Below are 22,104 nucleotides of genomic sequence, written 5' to 3' on the forward strand. Positions count from 1 at the left end.
AAAAAAAAAAAAAAAAAGAAAGAAAGAAAGAAAGAAAGAAAATGAAAGAGTAGTTAATAACTAGAATTATCAGTGGTTGAAGATGAAAGCAATAACAAAAGAAAAGCGTACAATGTGAAAAGAGATGGAAAGTGAAAGAAAATAATAAAAGTAGTAGCCAAAAGAACAGAGAGGGAAATGGAAAAGAGTAAGATAAAAAAGGATAAAAGAATAAGAGAACGAAGAGTTAAGAATCAATAGCATTTTTAAAATTGCGAAGTTTTGGAAATGGATAAAACCATTACACATTACATGATAGGTGAAAGTCTTTTATTTGGGGGCCAGGGAGGTGCTGAACCCAGGGCCTTCACAATGATCTACACCCCCCAGCTTGCTTAGGCTGGGCTCAAACTTGTGATCCTCTCACCTCAACCTCCCAGAATGCTGGGATCACAGGCATGCATCGTCATGCTTAGCGGAAATAGTCTTAAAAGAATCAATGAGTTATACTAAGATCAAGATACAGAAAAGATGGCATGCAAGTAAAAATTACTTGTCATGGAAAGCTATGGCAAATACCAGAGGCCAAAGTGACATGATAAATTTAGCTGAAAATAATATGTATGTGAGAGAGTAAAATATATAAACTGGGTGTGGTGGAACAAGCCTATAATCCCAGCACTCTGGAGGCTAAGGCAAGAGGATCAGCATTCATTTGAGGCCACCCTGAGCAACAAAGTGACTTCGAGGCCAGCTTGGACAACATTGTGAGACTGTCTCAAAACATCAATAAAAAGGGGACAGACATTTTAACACTTCTTCTGTGAATCTTGTGATAATTATCAAAGCATCTGATAAATCTTTGAAAGAAGTCTCAGACTATGAAAGGAGAAATGTCACTGAAGTTTTAGAAAATTCTAATTTCCTAAAGTAAGAATTAAAGCTAGGCATGGTAGTGCATACCTATAACACCAGTACTCTGGGAGGCTGAGTTAGAAGGACTACAAGCTTGAGGCCAAGCTGAGCAACTTAGCAAGACTCTGTGTCAAAATTTTAAAAATTAAAAATAAGTTTAAAAAAGAGCCAGAGATATAACTCAGTGTGAAGGCCCTGGGTTCAATCCCCAATACTGAGAATAAACAAAAAAAAGAACTACATAAAATTGCATAAGAAGTTCTTATTCAAATTATTTCATAGCAAAACAAGCAGACAAAACTGCATCAATTATAATTTTCAGTATGACTTAATAAAATGTCATAATGAACACAGTGGAATGGAGATGTTAGACACATATAATATATAACTAGGTACTCATTTTTTAAATTGTGTATTATAATTGAAACAGTATAAAGAATTCCACTTTTATTAAGCTAAATTTGCCAAAACACTATGTGGAAAGGGAGTGGGGTAGGAGGAATGGGACATAAAGGGAATTAAAATGTAGGTGTAGCAATCCCACATGATGAATGTAATAATTATTTACAACAAATATACTAATAAAAATAGAAACTTTTAAAAAAGGAAATTATTAATGTCACTTAAACATAGCCATAAAAAGTAAGGACAGGCTTTCAAAGGTTAGGGTGATTAATTCAACAAATATTTAAGCATCTACTAAGCTAGGAGTACTACTACAGCAGGAGATACAAAAGGAAAAGAAGCAAAGTTTCTAACTTATGGGCTTCTGTGTGTTTGTGTGTGTGTGTGTGTGTGTGTGTGCTCTTTATTTTGACAGATAAAACTGTTTATCATGTAAACATGATGTTTTAAATTGTGTAAATCATGGAATGACTACATCTTGCTAATTAACAGATTCACCACCTCAAAGAACTACCAATTTTGAACTGAGAATACTTCAAAAGCACCCTCAGAACTTTTCTGGAATGCAATATATTATCAGCCATAGCCACCATGTACTATAATAAACTGCTTGAGTTTATTCTTCAAATTTAAAGTCAGAAAAACACCAACCTTACTACTTTAAAATTTTTTCATTTTTGAACAAAACTTGGTATGAAATTTCTTAATCTTCTTTTTAATCAATCAATATATATGGTTCCAGATGACTTTTAGCCACATGTAAACATGAAACCGAGTTCCAAGAGATAAAAATTTGATACCACTTAAATTGTGCAAAGAGTACATACATTACAGGCTATTTCTTTTCCGAAATGCTTGGGACCAGAAGTGCTTCAAATTTCAAAGTTTTTAAGATTGTGGAATATCTGCATAGACTAATCTCTAATCTGAAAATCTGAATTGCTCCAAAGTCATAATCTTTTTTAATATGATTTCAGTAATCTAAAAGTTTCAGATTTCAGAGTGCTTTGGATTTTAATTTTCAAATTAGGGATGTTCAACCTGTATAATCTTAAAAGATAATCACCAAACCAAAAGTTGAAGAGTTTGTTTTCATGGTTTTAAATAGCAATGTTACAAGAAAAATAGAATTTCCCCTGGAAACTAAAAGTTCAATCTCCATCTTGATTTAAGAATTATGGTATATATGTTTTACTCCCAATATAACCAAAATTTACTCTTTCAGTTGTTTCAAAGAAGTGAAATTTAATATTGAAGGATGTGGTATATAAGTAACTTCTGGAAAAAATGTCTAACCATATTCAAATTTAATTTTCTTGGTTAGTTGAAACAGAAGTCGGAGTGTCTCTTTATCATTCAGGACAAAGAAAGGGCATCACCATGTGAAAAACTATAAACATTGATACATAAAATAGTAACTCATGGTTTGAGCAAAGAGGAGCCAGTATCTCTTGAAATTAAACAAAAAACTTTTGGGGGGCTTTTTTTTTTTTTTTTTTTTTTTTTTTTTTTTTTTTTTTTTTTTTTTTTTTTTTTGAGACAGGGTCTCACTATGTAGTTGAGACTGACCTGGAACTCACTATGTAGCCCAGGCTGGTCTTGAACTCACAGCGATCCTCCTGCCTCAACCTCCCAAGTGCTGGGATTATAGGCGTGCACCACCACGCCCAGCCACAAATTCTTTTTTTATGACGTACTCAACAGTTTCTAAATCACCTTACAAAATACATCAAAATGACCTTAATATTCCTGAAATAAATCACAATAACCTTAATATGGTCATACTCTTTTAGTTATTAAATGTTGTAATGGACCTTGTAACATAGTTCAAAGATACTGAGCTGAAAAAAATAATAATTATATATAAACTGGCAGTCATTACAAGTTAAGAATAGTAATAGTAAATTCCAATTGTGTAACAAAACAGGAAACATCAAATATCTGTTGGACTAATGTATCTATAAGATAAAATACCATGAAAATACCATGATAATGGGTATTTTTTTCTTATATAAAGCATTTCAATTGAGACAAAAAGGTTGATTTTTAAAATAATTCTTAATATATATATGGTGTATTTTTTAAAGCTAAAAGAAAGCCAAGCACCTAGCATCCAGAGAGACCGGAAGCAGCAACACGTTGTTACTACATATGTGGTTTTTTCAAAAACACAGAAATGCAGGGAAAAATACACAGGCTAAAAACAAAGTATGTTAAAAGAAGAACAAAAAAGATAACTGAATTCTGCTGTACTTTGAGCAACTTGAACAAGTTTTCTTGGTGAGAGGAGGCGGTGGGCGAGCAGGTGGAACTGTGTATCCAGTTAGGCACAGTGTAGAGCAGAAAAGCTGAGTAGACCCTTTCCTCTGATAAGCAGTTTGCCCCTTCTGGAGGATTTTTTTACAACCAGAACAGGAAACTCGAACAGCTGTGGCTGGAACTGAAGGAAGCATTTTATTCATGCCAGATGATGCCAGTGAAGGCTGAAAGCCAGTAGTCAACTGTGGAGCTTTAAAAAAAAAAAAAATTGAAAAAAGAAAATGTTTTACTTTTTACCAGGCATTTTAAGTTATCTAGTCTCTTTCTTCTAGAGCTAGATTTTAAAACTCAACAGTAATTATACAATGGACAATTTAAAGGCATTCTAAATGGACAGAGAGAACTGCCTAGTTTCTTATTATGAGCAGAAACTTCCTCATTCATGTTGGTCAGAATAAGCTAGGATTCACTTATTCAATTCTGTTTCTTACCAAGAGGACTGCCACTGACGGAAAACACAGCACTAATTTTCAGTTCCCCCTCTTGAGTTTTTTGCTGTTGGCCATGACTATATTCCTTTGAAAAGGAAAATAAATAAGTAAATACACAGAGAAAAGAACAAATATGTAAAGAAATCCAAATATTCAAGATGTTCTACTATTGCTATATTGAGGCAGCAAATATTCACAATAAGAAATGAAACACAAAACAGTAAGTAAACTATAATTAAGAATAAAGGTTTGGGCTGGGGAATTAGCTCAGTGATGCTGCTGCCTGACTCACAAGTGCAAGAACCCGATTTTGAACTCCAGTACCAAAAAAAAACCAAAAAACCCAATAAAGGTTTCATATGTTTGCACATGCTGGGAGAGTAAGAGGAAAAAAATAAAAGTTAGCTACTTTATTAGCCTGTAGCACTACCAGGTATTTATAAATTATTTTTGAAAATTCCTTAGTATTACAGAAATAAAGTTACTGTTTATTATAAAAGTAATACACAATTACTATAGAAAATTTGAATAAATAGAAAAAATTCTAAACATTGTTCCATCATCCCAAAAGAACATTGTTATTCTTTTCGTATATTTCTTTCCAGTCTTTTCCCCTCCTTTATTCAAAGGCTTTCTATACACATTTGTAATTATTCTAAATAATAAGCTACTTATATAAACTGATGTTTTGCTCACTGGAATAATGTGAAATTTTGCATATTACTCCAAGGTAACTTCTGGTAAAAACCAGTGTTTCTAAACTAAGATTGGACTCCAAGAACCCCTGAAATCTAAGTAGTCTGAGAATTCTGAAAGAACATTTTTTAAATTGTATTATTTCAATTATTTTTAAGTGCATGTAAACACACTTTAAGCCATGAATAACCATCACATAACTGAGTTCTAATACAAATTTTGAATGCCGTTTGCTTTTACAATTATATTATTTCATTGTGGTAACAATGAGAAATAGATTTAACTTTTAAGATATTGTTTAACACAGTAAAGCTTGCAAAATATTACAAGATTCCTTACTGAAATTTTGCAGAATCACAGACATGCTCCTATTTTGAGGTGGGGGTTGTTGACACACTGCTAAAACTTGAGAAATACCAATATTCATTACTTAAGTGGCATATCAAATTGCACAGGGATATGACTGAGGTGAGTACACTTCCCTCAAGCACAAAATTAAGGGCACCAAAATAATGTCAGGAAGATAATATTTAGTGCAGTATTTTTAAAAACCAAAACTTATGCAAATATCTAAGATGAACAAAATATCAAAATTTTAATTAGAGACAATCAGTACAATTTTTTTATTTTTTTTGCTTTTGCTTCAGGCTCTAATAAGGCCTTATATAGCACATATTATATAGCTGTAATCCAAGGCTGCTCCATTTAAAGTTTTCCTACATTTAGTGTAACAAGTAGTGCCATAATAAATATCTATGTGGATATTTATACTTTAATTCTTAAAGTTTAATTACTAGACAAAAAAAAAGGTAACTAGTTCAGGTTTCTAATACACAATGACAGATTTTTTTCCCCAACAAAACTGTTCTTAATTATAGCCCAGCAATTTAAGAAACAGGCTAATTAAGTCTCTTCCTATTTTGTTTCAAACTGCAATTGTTATTAATGTTCATTACATATCCACTTAACACAAGGTAACCCTCTGTAGCATTTATTAACATTTCCTGAATATGTATTCTGAGTTAAAATTTTTATGTAGAGGTTTCCATTTTTATAAAGTCTGACAATCTTTACCCTTGTGATTTCTCTTACTTCCATAGCAAAACTATAAGTTTCATTATTTAAAATACAGTCCTTCAATCCAAGGGTTAGCAAACTTTAACTGCAAAGGGCCAGATAGTAAATATTTTTGACTTTGTAGGCCATGTGGTCTCTGTCACAATTACTCAACTGTCTTGGTAGAGCTGAAGCAACCAGACAACATGTAAATAAATGAATGTGACAATGTTTCAATTAAATTTACTAAATCAGTGGCAGAAAAATAAAAAATTTTTAAATAGGGCAGTTTGGGCTTGGCCAGCCACTGATAACTTGCCAACCCTGGCTTTCTTAAAAATAGTATCTACCTCAGGACTATGCTGTCTATATTCTCAGTCTTACTTATGACAGCACACTATCCTAATGAAATTGTAGGATGCTTAACAATTTAACCTGATTTCCCATGCTCAACCTCTCCCAATTATTTTATAGAATATATACACAATATACATGAGTGTGTGCATGCCTGTTACTACTCTTCAAAACTTTAAAACCTCACCAATGGTATTCTCATCAGAATTACATCAAATCTTTATTTTAATGTAGAAAAAAATGAAATCATAATATTTTTTACATTTTAAAAAAGGATCTCCAGGAGCTAAGGATTTAGCTCAGCGATTCGGTGGACTGACTTGCAAGCACAAGGACCCGAGTTCAATCCCCAGAACCAAAAAAAAAAGGATCTCCAGGGATGGGGATTTAGCTCAATGGTGTTGCTGTCTGTCTCACAAGCCCAAGGTTCCAAATTCAATCCTCAGTACCCCACAAAAAAAAGGATCTCTAATTATTCAAGATGTCTTTTATCTGATACAGTGTTTTAGTTGCCACTGGAAACAATATCTTTTTTATTATATCATCTCACTGGAAACTGATTTATAGAAATATTGCTGAATTTTATAATACTATATTTCAACTGGGTATGTCACTAACCTTTGATGAGTCTGTCAGTTCTCTAACAAAGAACCTTACCAGCAACTAATTTGTAATTTTACCTCCAATTTCCACTTATTTTTTCTTGTAATTTTCTTAACATTTACTGGGCCAAATATCCAACAACAGTTAAATAACAATGTTGACATTAGTAATGTGCATTCCTTCAGCAATTATTAACAAAGGTGCCCAAAATTTTGCTTTTGAAATTCAATGACTGCTACTGATCTAAAATAGGTAGGGGTAAGGGGAAAAAATGAGAATCAAGACTTGTCATGTAGAGGCACAAGATCCCAACAATGAATGTAACTGTACTGTATCCCTAAAATGTACCAATAAACTCAATTAAAGCTGAAAAAATAAAAAATAAAATAGGTATTTTGCTGGGGATTTAGCTCAGTAGTTCCGCTGCCTGCCTTGCAAGCACAAGGACTGAAGCTCGATCAGTGGTACCCCACACACTCAAAAAAGGGATGAGACATAAAACAGGTATTTCTTCACTATGATCAAGAGTATCTATTATTAAAAAACGTATAATGAATTACATGAGACATATTTTGGCATCTAACAAGGTCATTATATAGATATTCATGCTGTTGACAAAAATATATGTATTTAAAACTTTCTAATATTACCTTCTCCTGACATTGTTATACAGCAGTGGTGACGAAACTATGGCACATGTGCCACCATGGGCTGTTTGAATCACTGAAAGTTCTATATACTTATATGTTGTTATATACCATCACTGTTATATAGTATATTAAAGCAAATTTCCAGCAAAAAAATTTTAATCTTAGGAAATTCCAGAAATAATAAAAACTCATTAGCTAAAATGTATGGTCTCTAATCTCTCTTACTCTCTGTAATGACAATTTCAAACTTCTGACATATTATTTATGCCATAAGTACATACATTACTTATAGTAAACTACGTATACATCTTAAGTACTCTGAACACCCCATAAATCCTTCAAAGCAGCATGTTTTGGCTTGTTTGTATCTATCAAATTTTAACTAATTTTCTAAATATTTGATATAAATCGGTGATTTGCAAATAACTGGTAAACATATTCTGAGAAGTAAATATCTGACTGATGATGACCCAAAAGCTTTCAAAGCCAAAAAAAATAAATAAATACAAAATGCCAAAATAAAAAACCCTTTATGAAAATCCTCACCTTCCTTCCATTTACCACAAAGGAAGATCCATATCAGCATCTCCCAACAGTATTTCAGAAACAAATAGAAATTCTACAAATTAACAATATGGATGGATAAAACACAGGACCAATATTTGAATGACTACACCTACTTTCCAATCTTGCATAAATGACTAATGTGACACTTAGGTAATTGGCTTTCCTGTTTAAATTCATTTATTTCAATGAAAGACTAGCTATCCTATTATTTTGAGAAAGAAGAAAAGAATAATGAATTTAACATAATATTTACTAAGTGTCAACTTTCAAAAATATAGATAAAGGAAAAAAGAAAAAGGAGGTCTCTGGCTCCTTAAAGTTACTATTTTGAAACCTTCTTTAGGCATTTTAAAAAATTAAGAAAGAATGTAGATTAAATAAAACCTTGAGCATGGCCCCACAGTCTTTTTCCAATATGGCCTTCAGTAATTAACTTAATTTCTATGAAATTCAGCTCCTTTATCTAACACATATGGTTAAATATCCTGTACTCAGCCCATCTTATATACAGTTATTTCATACAGGGATGAAACAACATAGCATATATAAAAGCATATGTTACTATACAGTCACAACAGAAAATACTATAGTAACACATAAAGGAACTAGAATGAAGAAATAAAACTGGAAAACCAATGATGTTATACCAGTAACAGAAGCAAGAGAACTACGACAACCTAGAAATCTGTAATTTAGCTATTCTTTAGGAAATAATCAGAGCAAGTTAAATATGTTTGCACACACTTCAACATCTTTAGGGATTCATATATGAAAGTAAAGTAACTAAGACCAAAAGGAATTACATAAAAAGGAGAATTAAGAAGAGAGCAGAAGTGAACAGAAAGTAAAACAATAAAGTTAAGGATACAGAAAAGCCAAGGAAGTGTTTTGGAAAGGTTCCAAGAGCCAAAATTATTATTTTATTAAACCATGAGAAAAAGCTACTAGAAATTAATGGTCAAAAGTGAAGGCTGATCACAACCATAAAATCTATCAGCATTTTTTGAAAGATTAGTAATATTATTTCTGAGACTAAGAAAACATACTGCAATCTCCTTTTCTAGCCCATGGGAAATTATTAAAATTAATAAAGCATTATGCAGTAGATTTCCAATCACTGTAGGAGAGAAATACCCAAAAGAACACTACAATGACAAGGTAGGGAAGAGAAGAGGACTAGAAAGTAGAGGGAGAAAGGAAGAAGGAGCTGAGAGAAGAAAAGATAAGGTAAGAGGAGGAACGGATCAGTACCTATAATTCATAACTGGAGCTCTCCTGAAGGACTTCTAAGAGAACTATCAATGGTTTGGTCCTATAGGATTGGTCAAGCTAACAACAGAGAGGAATGCTCAGGGAAAATCTAGTTTTACCCACTCTACTGGGACTGCTTTATGGTAGGGTCTGTGTAAGGAATGCTTTTGAATCTTATGTCCCAAACCTACCCACATTACTGCTTTGTTCTTAAGTGTCCCATCAATCAGGTCTGAGCCTCTGGGGAAGTTCTCTCCCATTGTCATGATAAAACTTCATATTTAGTATTTTGTAACACATTTCATAATTCTGAGTAAGTACAAAATATATAGGCATTTCCATCCATTTAATCCAATTTTTATTCTCTAGCCACTGGAACCAATACTCTCTACTGCCACCGTATTTGGTGTCTACTACAACTACTTTTCATCCCAAGGAAATGTCAAATGGATAATGTACAAAAGAAAGAGATGCCTTTGGTACCCTGCTAGCACTATGATTTCTAAGAAATTCCCTACATGCACAGAGGGGCATGTAAAGAGAGTTGATTGGCCTTACATACTGAACTGGTTGTAATGTTCTAAAACACAAACTGCAACATGAAATTTCCCTGGATGTCAGACATTTATTCCTAATTTTGATATCGTCTCCTGTTTATCTGTTTCTACAAACGTGAAATTTTAATTTACCTTCTATTCACATATTTTCGTATTTCTTTTTTCTTTGTTCGAACTATACTCATTTCCACCGAACTCCTACAGTTTTACCATCATTATTCTGATTTATCTACCTTCTATTGGGCACCACAGTATGCTTGTTTTCATGAGTGTCAATTTAACTCATATGAATTATCTACCTCCATAATTATCTTCTTTTCACCTCTTTATTCTAAAGCAGTAGCTCTCAATAGCAAATGATTTTGCTCCCAAGGAGACAAGTGGCTATATCAGAGACATTTCTGCTTATTACAACTGAAGGGGGGACACTGTTGTTGATGGCATCTACTAAGTAGAGGCAAGAATACTGCTAAACATCTTCCAATGCCTATGGCAACCCCTCCTAACAAAGAACCATCTGGCATAAGATATTATTGGTGTTAAAGTTGAAACATGAATGAAAATATCCTCAAAGCATACATATAACAGAAAGATAGGAGAAAGTAAGTTTTCTCCAGATCAAATATTACTTCAGAGAAATTGCTAATTCATGCTGTCTTTACTTCTCTTCCTCTGAATTCATGCCACATGTACAAAACACGGGCTGCCTTCAAATAACTGCTGCTATTGTGTAGTCATCCCTGGGCCGGGGATTTAGCTCAGTTGTATCACTGCCTGCCTTGCAAGCAGTTCGATCTCCAGTACCAAAAAAACACTACCATGTAGTCATCCCTCAGACTCCTTCATACATTTCAAAATAATTATAGCATCTGATACAACTTTCTTCTAATCCAATCACTGCAATGTGATTACCTACAAGGATAATTTAGCTATGACTTCACAGCTACAGGATCCCTATGACTTACCTCCAGAGCAATCCTGAAATAGCAGAACTCTACCTTTACCCATACTACTCAAAAGCCTAAAATTTGGAATTATGTATAGTCTACAAAGCCTCCCTTACCTTTTACCCACTAACCCAACAAACTGGTTCTTCAAACAAGCCTTCCTAAGATAATCTGTCCAGTAACCCCTCCTGAAAAATTAAAATCCACACCTAACCTGTACCTCATTAGCAGTAACTGCAAAAAGGGCTTGTCATTCTATACCGACTCACAGGATAAACCTATAAATCCTATAAATGCCCCATAACCCCTTCAGTTATAACTGAAGCTATAACCCGTCAGCTATAACTGTATCAATCTCACATCTTTGAAGACTCACCATTTCCTTAATCCTGCACTGAAAACTCAGTGGTATGAAGAAATAAGGATGATTAAAAAAGCCTTAATTACTACTCAGGAAAAATTTCATAATTCTTGTTAATACCTTGCAAAACAATTCAAGTTGCCTCAATCTCCTTTAACGTCTCCTTTCAACCTGTCAACAAACTACTTCACTTCTTAAGCACCTCCTCTCTCAAATGAGTAATTCAATGTGTAAACAAAAAGAAAGAGTTTAAAAAAAAAAAGGTGAAATGTTTACTTGAGCATTTTCAGGTTCATCTTTAATTTTGTCTAGTAGTCCCTGCTGTGATGCCATTGCTTTGTCATACTCATCATCCAAAGGTTCTTCTTTAATTCTAATATTTGATGCAAAGGAATTCCCCAGTTCCGAACCAATGGATTCTTTATTGGCAAATGGGTAGCTGGAATCCTAAAACACAATATAAAGGATTAATAAGTATTCAAATTTAAAAATTATTCCTCTTCAGGCTTAACCCAAAGAAAACCTCATTGGTAATGAACTCTGTGGACATTCACTAAAGTCCCTATGGCTAAATGTGCTACTGATCTAAGATATCAAGTACAAATAAAGAACCTAAGAGCCGAGGTTTCTTAGAATGTCTTCAAAGACATCCTGCTCAAATAAAGCAAATTTAAAAAAAAAAAAAATCCAGCACTCTACCTAACACATAGAGTTTAGAAAGTGACATAAAAACTTTGACACTTGCCACAGGTAACAGCAATCTACATACACACTGAAAACTTACCCTAAAGTTTGTTTCTGGGGTTTGTGGTAAATGGGTATGTAATGTTTCTTCAACTTGATTAGCTATTGAAAGAAAAACAAACAAACAAACATATGTATATGAATAACAAATTTTATAGAGTGACCTAGAAAGCTATCATTTGTTCATCACCTCTCTCCTCCAACACAGATGCTCATTAGAGTGAATCAAGTCCCAAAAAACACCCAGAAGGTGGTTTTGCTCAAAGTTCGGCACAATATTGGCTTACCTACCTCTTAGACTTACTTCGTATCTTTTGCTTGTTCAAATATAAACTGGTAACTTTATTCACTACCCTCTGAAAATCACTTGTTCTTTTTGCTACTTCTACACCAAGTCTACTCTATCCTAATGTTTAGACAGTTTTCTAGACTCTGCTCAGATCAAAATTCACCTATCCTCTACAAATAGTCCCTATTTACTAATTTAAAATTTACCTCTCTCCTAAGGATACATAAAACACACTGGTTCCAGTATCTGAAAGAAATCTCGTACTGCCTTATGACAAATCCTGCTACCATTTTTTAAATTATAAATCTTATATGCTATTAAACTGGTCACTGACTCTTCTATTTAACTTATGTGTCCCTTCTGTTAGATACTATGTTCCTTCAGAACAAAAGACTTCCCTAACTTTTGAAATACTTTCTAGGGGTAATAAAAATACAGACTGGACAATATATAGAAGAAAATACATCCTGGCATAGGCTTCTACATAATGTATACTCAAAACAGCTGTACTTTTTAACTATAATGCTTTGTTCTTTCTAGTCTTTCCTAGTGTTGTCAAAAGAAATATAAGAATTGGTATAGTACACTTCCTCTCCTTTACATCCCTTTAACATCTGAGCCTGGCTTGGTAGTACACACCTATAATCCCAGCACTCAAGAGGCTAAGGGAGGAGGATCACAAGTTGGAGGCAAGCCTGGGCTACCCAGCAGGTTCGAGACTGACCTTTACTACATTGCAAGACCCTGTCTCAAAAAAACAAAAAGTGAACAGATTACAATTTTCACTATACCATGTTAGGCCCGATGAATAGAAAGATGAATTAAAGATACAATCTGCCCTCAAGAAATTCCTATACTAGGAGATAAGGCAAAACAATAATGACAAGTACGGTAAATGTGAGGCATAAACAAAATGCTATGGAATTATAGATAAGGAAACCATCTTGATTTAGAGTGGTTAGGAAAGACTACAAAGTAGGAGGGGTTATGAGTTAGGTATTATTAGATAAATATTTTTCCAAGTTTATACACAGAAAGAGAAAATGACATACAGGCAAACAAAACATAAGAAAGGAAGACACAGAAGAAAATATGTGATATATTCAAGAATGGAACTAGAGCTATAAAGTATGGTATACTGGACAAAGAGGCTCAAAAGCCTCAAGAAACTTCTAAAACATAAAATATACGTGTTTTTAAAAATTTCCCTAATTTAGACTTATTCGTGGGACAGCAGTTTGAATTAGTGCTTACAGCACAAAGAAGTTAAATCCAACTTCAGGTTCCAATGTTCAACCAAAGAAAATGAACAGGTGATTCGAGTATCTTGCCTTCTCATCAAAATATTGCAACCAGGGAAGGGAGAAATGAGGCTTAGAGCTATTTTTCAACCATTTATACCATTACCAAAAGTTACTGGGAGAAATTCAGTCACTCTGCAAAGAACAAGGATAAAAGAAAAATGACAAGCTTACAATGAATTTAACTGTTGATATTTCACTTAACATCAAAAGTAATAAAAAGCTGTATTATCAGTACTCTGTTATTGTGTTTTAAGGTTCTGTTCCAACAATTATTACCTGCTTTATCAAAATAACTGCTTTTCAACCTTGAATCCAAATCTTTATGCGGTTTATCCAACCGTTTTTCACGTTCATGATAAGTTAGGTCTCTATTTTTCTCCTTTCCAGAAAATGTCTCTTTGCTGTTTTCTCTTACTAGACTAAAATCTTTCCGTATTGACTTAAAGACAGAAACCTGATCAAACTGTTTAGGAAAGTCTTTTTTTAATTTATTTTGAATTTGTATTTCATTTTCATTGTCTGATTCATGCTGTGTGACTCTTCTCTCTACTTCCAAGCTATCATCAGTATGAATTGAAGAAACAAGATTCTCCTTTGAACTAAAATCCTGTTCATCCTCATTGTCACTACCAACGACTGGAATTCCTGCAAGATCCCCAGAGTTCAAAAAATAATCATCTTCATCCAGCAATGAATTTTCAGATCCTGTTTGATTCGGCATTCCATAAGACATGCTGTCAAGGGTAGGAGTTAGGTTGTGGTCTATATCTTCAGACATTTCTGTATCCATGATACCACCACCTTAAAAAGCAAAATACTGTTTAGACAAATGATAGTGCTAAAGATGACCGCAATCATAAGGTCTGTCTGGTACTTAACCAAATATATTTTTTCTTTTCAAATAAAATATTGATAATATCATCATAGTATTCATTTAACATTTAGATTTAGATGTGACAGATATGACTATCCCTCAGCTGACAGTTAAGGAAATGGGGAGCCAAAACTTGGAAAACTTTAGGCCAGAAAGGAAGTCAAGAAGATGTAGAGAAGAGAGCACCAATCTCAGAATCAAACATATCTGTGTTAAAAGAACAGCATGATCCTTAAAAATCTATGATTCTGGGGGAGGAAATTCTTGAAAATCTACACATAAAACTGAATAATACTCACCTTGGAGATTAATCTGTGGTGAGGATTAATAACAGTTATGTACAAAAGGCCTATTAAAGCAGTGACTGAAACAGAAGGTAATATAAAAGTGATAATTATAATTTTATAATGACTATTCTGGGTAGATGAGCCCAAAATATTCATAAAACCTATGTGTTAGGTCTCATAAATCCCACTTTCTCTGCACTAACACCACTACAAACTTAAACAAGTTAATGTTTAGGGCTGGGGATTTAGCTCAATGGTTCTGCCGCTTGCCTCGCAAGCACAAGGTCCCGAGTTCAATTCCCGGTACCACAAAAAACAAAAAAAGCAGCAGCAGCAGCAGCAGCTAATGTTTAAAGAGTATTTAAACTAAATAAAATTTAACTATCCTAAAATTTTTTGAAAAACTGCTTACTGCTCTAACTATATACTAAAGTCTTTTCCACTCCAAACATAAAAAAATTCAAGCCCTAGTATACCACTTTCATTCTTTTCCTTTCAAACTTTTAGAAACAAAAACATCTACACTATTTTTTTGTTTTGCCTCCTAATGATTAGTTCTTTGAAATTAATATAATCAGTTCCAACTTCACACTGAAACGACTCTTATTAACAACATCAGAGTCCAGGCCAATTGACTTATTCAATCTTTATGTGGCATGCCCCCCCTCCAGGGTAAAATTTCTTTGCACTATTATTTCTTCCTACTTTTGTAACTTGCCCATTATTTTACACTCCACTTCCACTGTTAAATAGTTTCAATATCAGCTTTTCTCCAGGATTCTAGTTCTTTTATTTTATATTCACACTAAATGATTTTAGCCATGAATATCCACAACTTGCGCTACTGATGTTCTGATCATTTTGGCTCAGAACTTTCTTTCAAAATTCAGATATCTACATTCAGCTACTACCTCTTATAAGTCTGTAGGAAACCTCAATTTAAGTCTCTAAACTTGGGCCAGGGATTTAGCTCAATGGTGCAAGGACTAGAATTCGATCCCCGGTACCAACATCATACATACATACATACACACATACATACATAAAATCTCTAAACTTGGGGCCAGGGATTTAGCTCAGTAGTTCCACTGCCTGCCTTGTTAAACTCAAGGCCCTGAGTTTGATCTGGGTAGCAAAAAAAAATAAATAAATAAATCTCTAAAGTCAAACTCATCATGCACCCACTCCAAACATACATGTCTTCTAATTTCTTCACTTATTAGCAGATTCACTAAAGCAGCAGTTGCTCAAGATAGAAAAAAGTATTCCAATTCTCTTCCTGTATGAGTGCAATACCTTTTTCAATGCACTAAACTGATATTCGTATCTAGGAAATAAATATATTCTTACAAACTCTTTGCCTAAACCATATTTAATAGATTCACTAAAGCAGCAGTTGCACAAGACAGAAAAAAGAAGTATTCCAATTCTCTTGCTGTACGAGTGCAATATCTTTATCAATGCACTAAATTGATATAAGTATCTAGGAGATAAATATATTCTTACAAACTCTATGCCTAAGCCAGGCGTGGTGGCGCAAGCCTGTAATCCCAGCACTTGGAAGGCTGAGGCAGGAGGACTGCTCTGAGTTCAAGACCAGCTTGGGCTACATAGTGAGTTCCAGGGTTGGTCTCAACTACATAGTGAGACCCTGTTTCAAAAAACAAAAAACAAAAACAAACAAACTCTATGCCTAAACCATATTTAATTGCTCCACAAAAAGGCAAACTGGAATAATGAAAAACAGAGTGAAGGAAGAAGTAAAAATATTTATGGCATTGGAATCCTTGTTTTTTTAAATCTGTTCCCAAGGTTCAGATAAACATTCGTGTGATTGGTTTTTCAACCCTTGCAGAGATGCCATGATCCAATTAATTCCTCTTTTTGTTTGCTATTTGTAATTAAGTCCTAACTATAGAGTCTACATGTAAGAGTTCCTCAAATTGTCCTCTTCATAGAGACACCAATATAGAAATCAGCTGGGCAGGGTGGCACACGTCTGTAATCCCAGCACTCAAGAGGCTGAGGCAGAAGGATCACTGTGACTTCGAGGCTAGCCCAGGCTACACAGTGAGTTCAGAGCCAGCTTGAATTACATAGCAAGACTCTTCCAAAAAAAAAAAAAATTCATTCCATACACCTGCCAGTAAGACCTGACAACAGCTCCCCAATGCTTATGTACTAATTCACTCTTTCAGCATGTATTCTGTGCTAAATATTATGTTAGATGTTAAGGATAAAATGATTGGAAAAAAATGGTAACAATTCCTGTTTCTCAAGAGCTAGAAAAATGTGAAACAGAAGAAAACTGTGTAATGATGGACAAATAAAAATCTGAGTTCATATGATGTCAGAGTGAGAGAGAAGGGTCTTTCTCATTAAAAAAAAAAAAGAATGCTTAATAATAAGTGTAGAGAAAATAACAGATTTGGAACAATCACTCTTGCTTATTTTCTAAAATAATCAGGTCAGACAACAGAACATAAGACGCTGAAATTTTGGAGGATATGTCATGTGTGATACTACATGCCATGTAATCCAGATACTCCAGGAGCCTGGAAAGGGAGAATCTCAAGTCCACCCTGGCTGGGCAATCAGCAACTTAGTGAAATCCTATATTACATTTTTTAAAAACTTTAAAAAGAGGGTGAGGGTGTTGGAGAGGCAGTTCAGTGAAAATATCCAGTATTCAACACCCAATGTGTTTAATACCCAGTAGGGGTGTTGGGAAGGAAGTGAACAAACAAAAAAATTTTTTAATGACTTACAGGTAAAGTATTAGCATATCTGTAACTTGCTTTCTCAAACCATACCTCACAAGAGGAGGGAAGGTGGGGTAAAGTATAGTATTACAAACGCTGTCTTATTTCAATTATTCTTTTTATTTGAAAATACTCATAGAGATAAGATTCAGGAGAAAATATACAGAAGCACAGTGTAAACAAACACATAAACACACATACACACACACACACACAAACATATTCTACTAGACTGTTAGCACTTAAAGGTAAGGATTACAGCCTTTCCTAGTCAACATTTTATCCTTACAGGAAGGCCACTCAGCAAATCCTCTGTAACTATTTCATCTTGAATGGTGAGCAGTTTAAGCTATATTGACTACAAAAAGAGTAATACTATATGCAACTTTTCATATCTCTACATTAAAAATCCAGAATATAGTGTGGGAAAGAGATAGCTACCAAGAAATACCTTAATTCATACCAAAATAACTTCCAGATGTATCCAAGTTTAGATGGTTAAAAAAACTGTTTTAAGCCACCGAAGAATTATTTTGAAATTAATTTTATTGGTACACCTTAGATATACGTAATGATCACATTGATCACAGAGAATTTGTACATGTACATAATATACATTGATTCTTTATTTCCACATTCTCCTCCCCTCCTTTCTATCCTTCTTCCCCTTATTTACAAAAGCTTTGTTTCCATTCCTTTCCTTTCTATTGTTTTTTTTGCTTTTCCCTTCTTCCCTTCCTCCTCCCTTGTTCCCTTTTCCATTTGAATATTTTCTTCCTATTTCCCAATATCTTTTATACATTTTGGTCCTTATTTACCCTTTTGGTTTCTCATTCAAGAAAAACAATATGATATTTTAACATGTGTGTCCAATTTATTTCACTGGAGTGTGGTTCAAAAGTACATCCATTAACCTAGATATGTCTTAAGTTTGTCCTTCTTTATGGCAGAGCAATTATTTTTCAGTCATATAGTAAAACATGAGCCTTTCTAATGACAAAATTCAGACAAAAATAATAATTGAAATAAAAATATAAAACATCAAATGTGACTATAAAAATTCCTGAGGAGAAGCAAACTACATCAAGAGATAGAGACTGAAAAGATTGCACTGCACTACACACAAAGGGTAATATCCTTAATAGAGAGACTCAATGTTCAATAAAGAAATCAGATAACCAACCAAATACAAAGAGTTTAAATATACATTTTACAAGCAGGGTAATGCCAAGCGTAAAAAGAGAAATGCAAATCAATAATACAATGAGATACCATGTTCAGATGTTGGTAATGACAAAAAAGTTCTGATGACTCTTTCAACAATGCTACAAGCTAAAATTAGCTAACTGTGGTCCAAGACCAAAAATTATATTTAGGAGTTGTGGAAGAAACCATATGTGGGATACAGAGTAGCAAATACTTACTTCTGATCCTTAACAAAAAATATTTGGCAACCCTTATTGTCAAAAATTACTAGTTGAGGGCCAGGGATTTAGCTCAGTGCTTCTGCCAGATGCCTCACAAGCGCAAAGACCTGAGTTCAATGCCCGGTATCCTTCCCGCAAAAAAATATTGGAACATAAACTAGTCCAAAACTAATAAAGAGAAGTTACAAAGTATTTATGATGCCCTGAATGTACATACTAACAATACTTTTAAGATTTACCCTGCAGGCGAAGCATGGTGAATGCCTATAATCCCAGCACTGCAGGATTACTACTAGTACAAGGCTACTGAGGTTACATTAATTACAGTACTTGCACACCTAAACCACAATATTATATTACTTAAAAGTATGGTTTATATGTTCCTAAGATCAACTGAGGAAGCATAACATATACATAACATATTATGTACACATAAAAAACTATTGCTACATTTAAAAGTCTTTTATTGGTTTTCTATGAGAAGCAAAAATGGATGACTGGAAGAAACATTTTTCAAACATAAAGTGCACACATATTACCTATTTAAAATGTTTAAAATATTTGACTATGCACTGCATATTTAAAGTTTTCTTAGAGATGTTGATTTCTAATAAAACATTTATTTTGTGATGTTATCAAACAATAAAATCTAATATAACTAAAATGTACTAGTTCTATTGACTGCAAGAGAATTTTTCTTACCTTAGTGGTCCATATAACCAAATGAAGGAAATTATCTTGTTTCACAAGGACTGTATCTATGAATAAAACAACCCCATAGTCACAGTAGCAAAAACACTTGAAAGCAAAAATGTCTCAGAGAAGATTCCCGGCTTTTTTACACTACAGAGTTAAAAATATGCCATCACAAAATATGCTGAAGGCAGGTGTGGTGATGCACTTCTGTAATCCTAGCACTCAGGAGGCTGAGGCAGGATTGCCATGAGTTCAAGGACAGCCTGGGCTACATAGTGAGTTCAAAGCCAGTCTGAAAATTACACAGCGTGATCCTGTCTCAGAAAAACAAAACAAAACACTGAATTAGTAAACTTAGGATTTTGAACTGAAATCACATGAGGAACTTTAACTATAGGAAGGGTTGTTTGGCTTGTCTTTTCACACGTGCATCAAGCCTGAAGAGTCTTTCTTCTGGAGGGTGACTCCATGTACTATGGAGACAAAATAGGCTTTAGCACCACAGACTAGAAAATGGGGCTCTAAATAACCTGAATAAATAAAGTCATCAGAGTAACCCCTAAGGTACCACTACCATCATACACTTTCCATATATTTTTTGCGACATTCCTAGAATTTACTACCCTTGTCCACTTGTTCTTTCATTCCTTCACAAATGTTTTGTTCTATGGGCTAGGGATTTAGCTCAGTGGCACTGGGCCTGCCTTGCAAGTGCAAGGTCTTGAGTGCAATCACGGATACTGATTGATAAATAAATAAATAAATAAATAGTACTGTTCTATGCCAAAAGACTACAAAAGCATCCTTGCTCTGATCATTTCTTCAGACTTCAACCTCTTCTGAAGTTTCCCATTTACATGTAAAATAATTAAAACTTGTATGCTTAGTTCTTCTTAATCACTCTTGTTTGTGGTTGGTTCCTAGATCCAGCCTAAGAACCCACTTAAGAACTGGGGGTACGGGGTTTTAACGGCCCAGCACTGTATATGCACATGCATAGGATATCTGAAAAAAAAAAACAAGAACAGTATGCTATAACTGAGTGTGCTAATAACTCAGGAGACAGAAAAGATAAAACTATTAGGTATTTGTATGCAACAGAAAAAACTGTACATTCAATCTCCAGTACCAAAAAAAAAAAAAGTGTATTTAAGTGTGAAAGGACGTCATAAAGATCCTGGAGTAAGATAACATGCTTTATGTTTTGTATCTGGCTTTTGTATACTGTAGAGTGTTAAATGTTATAATATGGTGAAGAATGGGAACAGAAAAGCTAGTCAGAAAAACTACACAGTAACTCAAGGAAAAACGGGGCCAGGGTAATAACATATATAAGAGGTGGTCAAATTTGGATACACAGTATTTAGAAGACAGAGAACTTCTTTTTGAGACAGGGTCTCACTGTGTAGTTGAGACTGACCTGGAACTCACTATGCAGCCTAGGCTGGTCTCAAATTCACAGCGATCCTCCTGCCTCAGCCTCCTGAGTGCTGGGATTACCCGGTGCCAACCTTTTCTGATATATGAAATGCTAGATATGAAAGAACAGTACAACAAGGTATCATTTCTTGAGATAAGAACACTAAAGGATGATTAGAATAAAAAGAGTAGGAATAATATTTAGGCATATTAATTTGGTATCTTAATAAACCTATAAATGGAGGTATCATGAAGGCAGGCAGAGTGGGATACATAAGCCTGTAATCAAAGATGAGACTCTGAATGCTGGCTGTGGTGGCACAACCCTGAAATCCAAGCTCCTGAAGGCAGAAGCAATACGAGTATGGGTTCTCAAGGTTAGCCTGGGCAATTTAGCAAAACTATGTCTCAAAATAAAATTTAGTTTAAAAAAGGTCTGAAAAGGGCTGGACCTAGCTCAGTGGTGCCATACCTGCCTGGCAAGCACAAGGTCCATAGTTTGATCCCCAATACTGAAAAAAAAAACAAAAAACAATAAAGAAGAGTGGTGGTACATTTCTGGAATCCCAGGGCTTGGGAAACTGAGGCAAGAGGATAATAAGTTTGAGGTCAGCTTAGGCTACATGTTAAATTCAAGGCCAGCCTGGACTACACAGTGAGACCTTGTCTCAAAAAAAAAAAAGGGGCCTTGGCCAGGGATTTAGCTCAGTGGTTTCTGCCACCTGCTTTGAAAGCCTAAGGACCCAAGTTTGATCTCTGGTACCAAAAAAAAAAGCCTGAGGATGTAGTCTAATGATAGAACACCTGCCAAACAAACAGGGGGTGGGGGTGAGGAATCTTGCCAAGTAATAAGAAATTTGGAATTCATCAATTAAGAGTTGGTACTCAGCCGGGGATTTAGCTCAGTGGTTCCGCCACCTGCCTCACAAGCACAAGGACCAGAGTTCGATCCCCGGTACCAAAAAAGAGTTGGTACTCAAACTCACGAGACTGGTGAATACCACATAGTGACTTGTTTCACAACAGATGGTAAAAAGCAGAATCCTAAACTACTTCAACATTTAAAAATTCAGTAGACCACCACTCCAGAGGCTAAGGCAGGAAGATTGCCATGAGTTTGAGGCTAGCCCGGGCTACATATTGAGACCCTGTCTATCTCAAATTACCACCCCACCCAAAAAAAAAAATCCAGCAAAAAAAAAAAAAAAAAA

At 34.4% G+C, this 22,104-nt stretch overlaps 1 protein-coding gene across 8 annotated transcripts in view; it reads right to left on the minus strand.

Moving 5' to 3' along the window:
• Zmym4 (zinc finger MYM-type containing 4) overlaps window positions 1–22,104 on the minus strand; it is a 115,321-nt gene that overhangs the window by 59,105 nt on the left and 34,112 nt on the right. For 4 of the 8 annotated variants that reach the window (XM_033767706.1, XM_033767705.1, XM_010645242.3 and 1 more), the window contains exons 2-6: window positions 13,705–14,229; window positions 11,876–11,937; window positions 11,368–11,538; window positions 4,050–4,134; window positions 3,553–3,808 (exon numbers count right to left, since the gene is read on the minus strand). In XM_033767706.1, coding sequence (XP_033623597.1) covers window positions 3,553–3,808; window positions 4,050–4,134; window positions 11,368–11,538; window positions 11,876–11,937; window positions 13,705–14,218 — 1,088 coding nt within the window. In that variant the 5' untranslated portion in view covers window positions 14,219–14,229. Of the gene's footprint in view, window positions 1–3,552; window positions 3,809–4,049; window positions 4,135–11,367; window positions 11,539–11,875; window positions 11,938–13,378; window positions 13,402–13,704; window positions 14,230–14,601; window positions 14,667–19,480; window positions 19,699–22,104 lie in introns of those variants that run through there. The other 4 variants (XM_010645244.3, XM_010645243.3, XM_033767707.1 and 1 more) reach the window with 4 other exon arrangements.

The sequence above is a fragment of the Fukomys damarensis genome, unplaced genomic scaffold, assembly GCF_012274545.1.
Source record: "Fukomys damarensis isolate Sample0158 unplaced genomic scaffold, DMR_v1.0_HiC HiC_scaffold_23, whole genome shotgun sequence".
In the NCBI taxonomy this organism is placed as follows: Eukaryota; Metazoa; Chordata; class Mammalia; order Rodentia; family Bathyergidae; genus Fukomys; species Fukomys damarensis.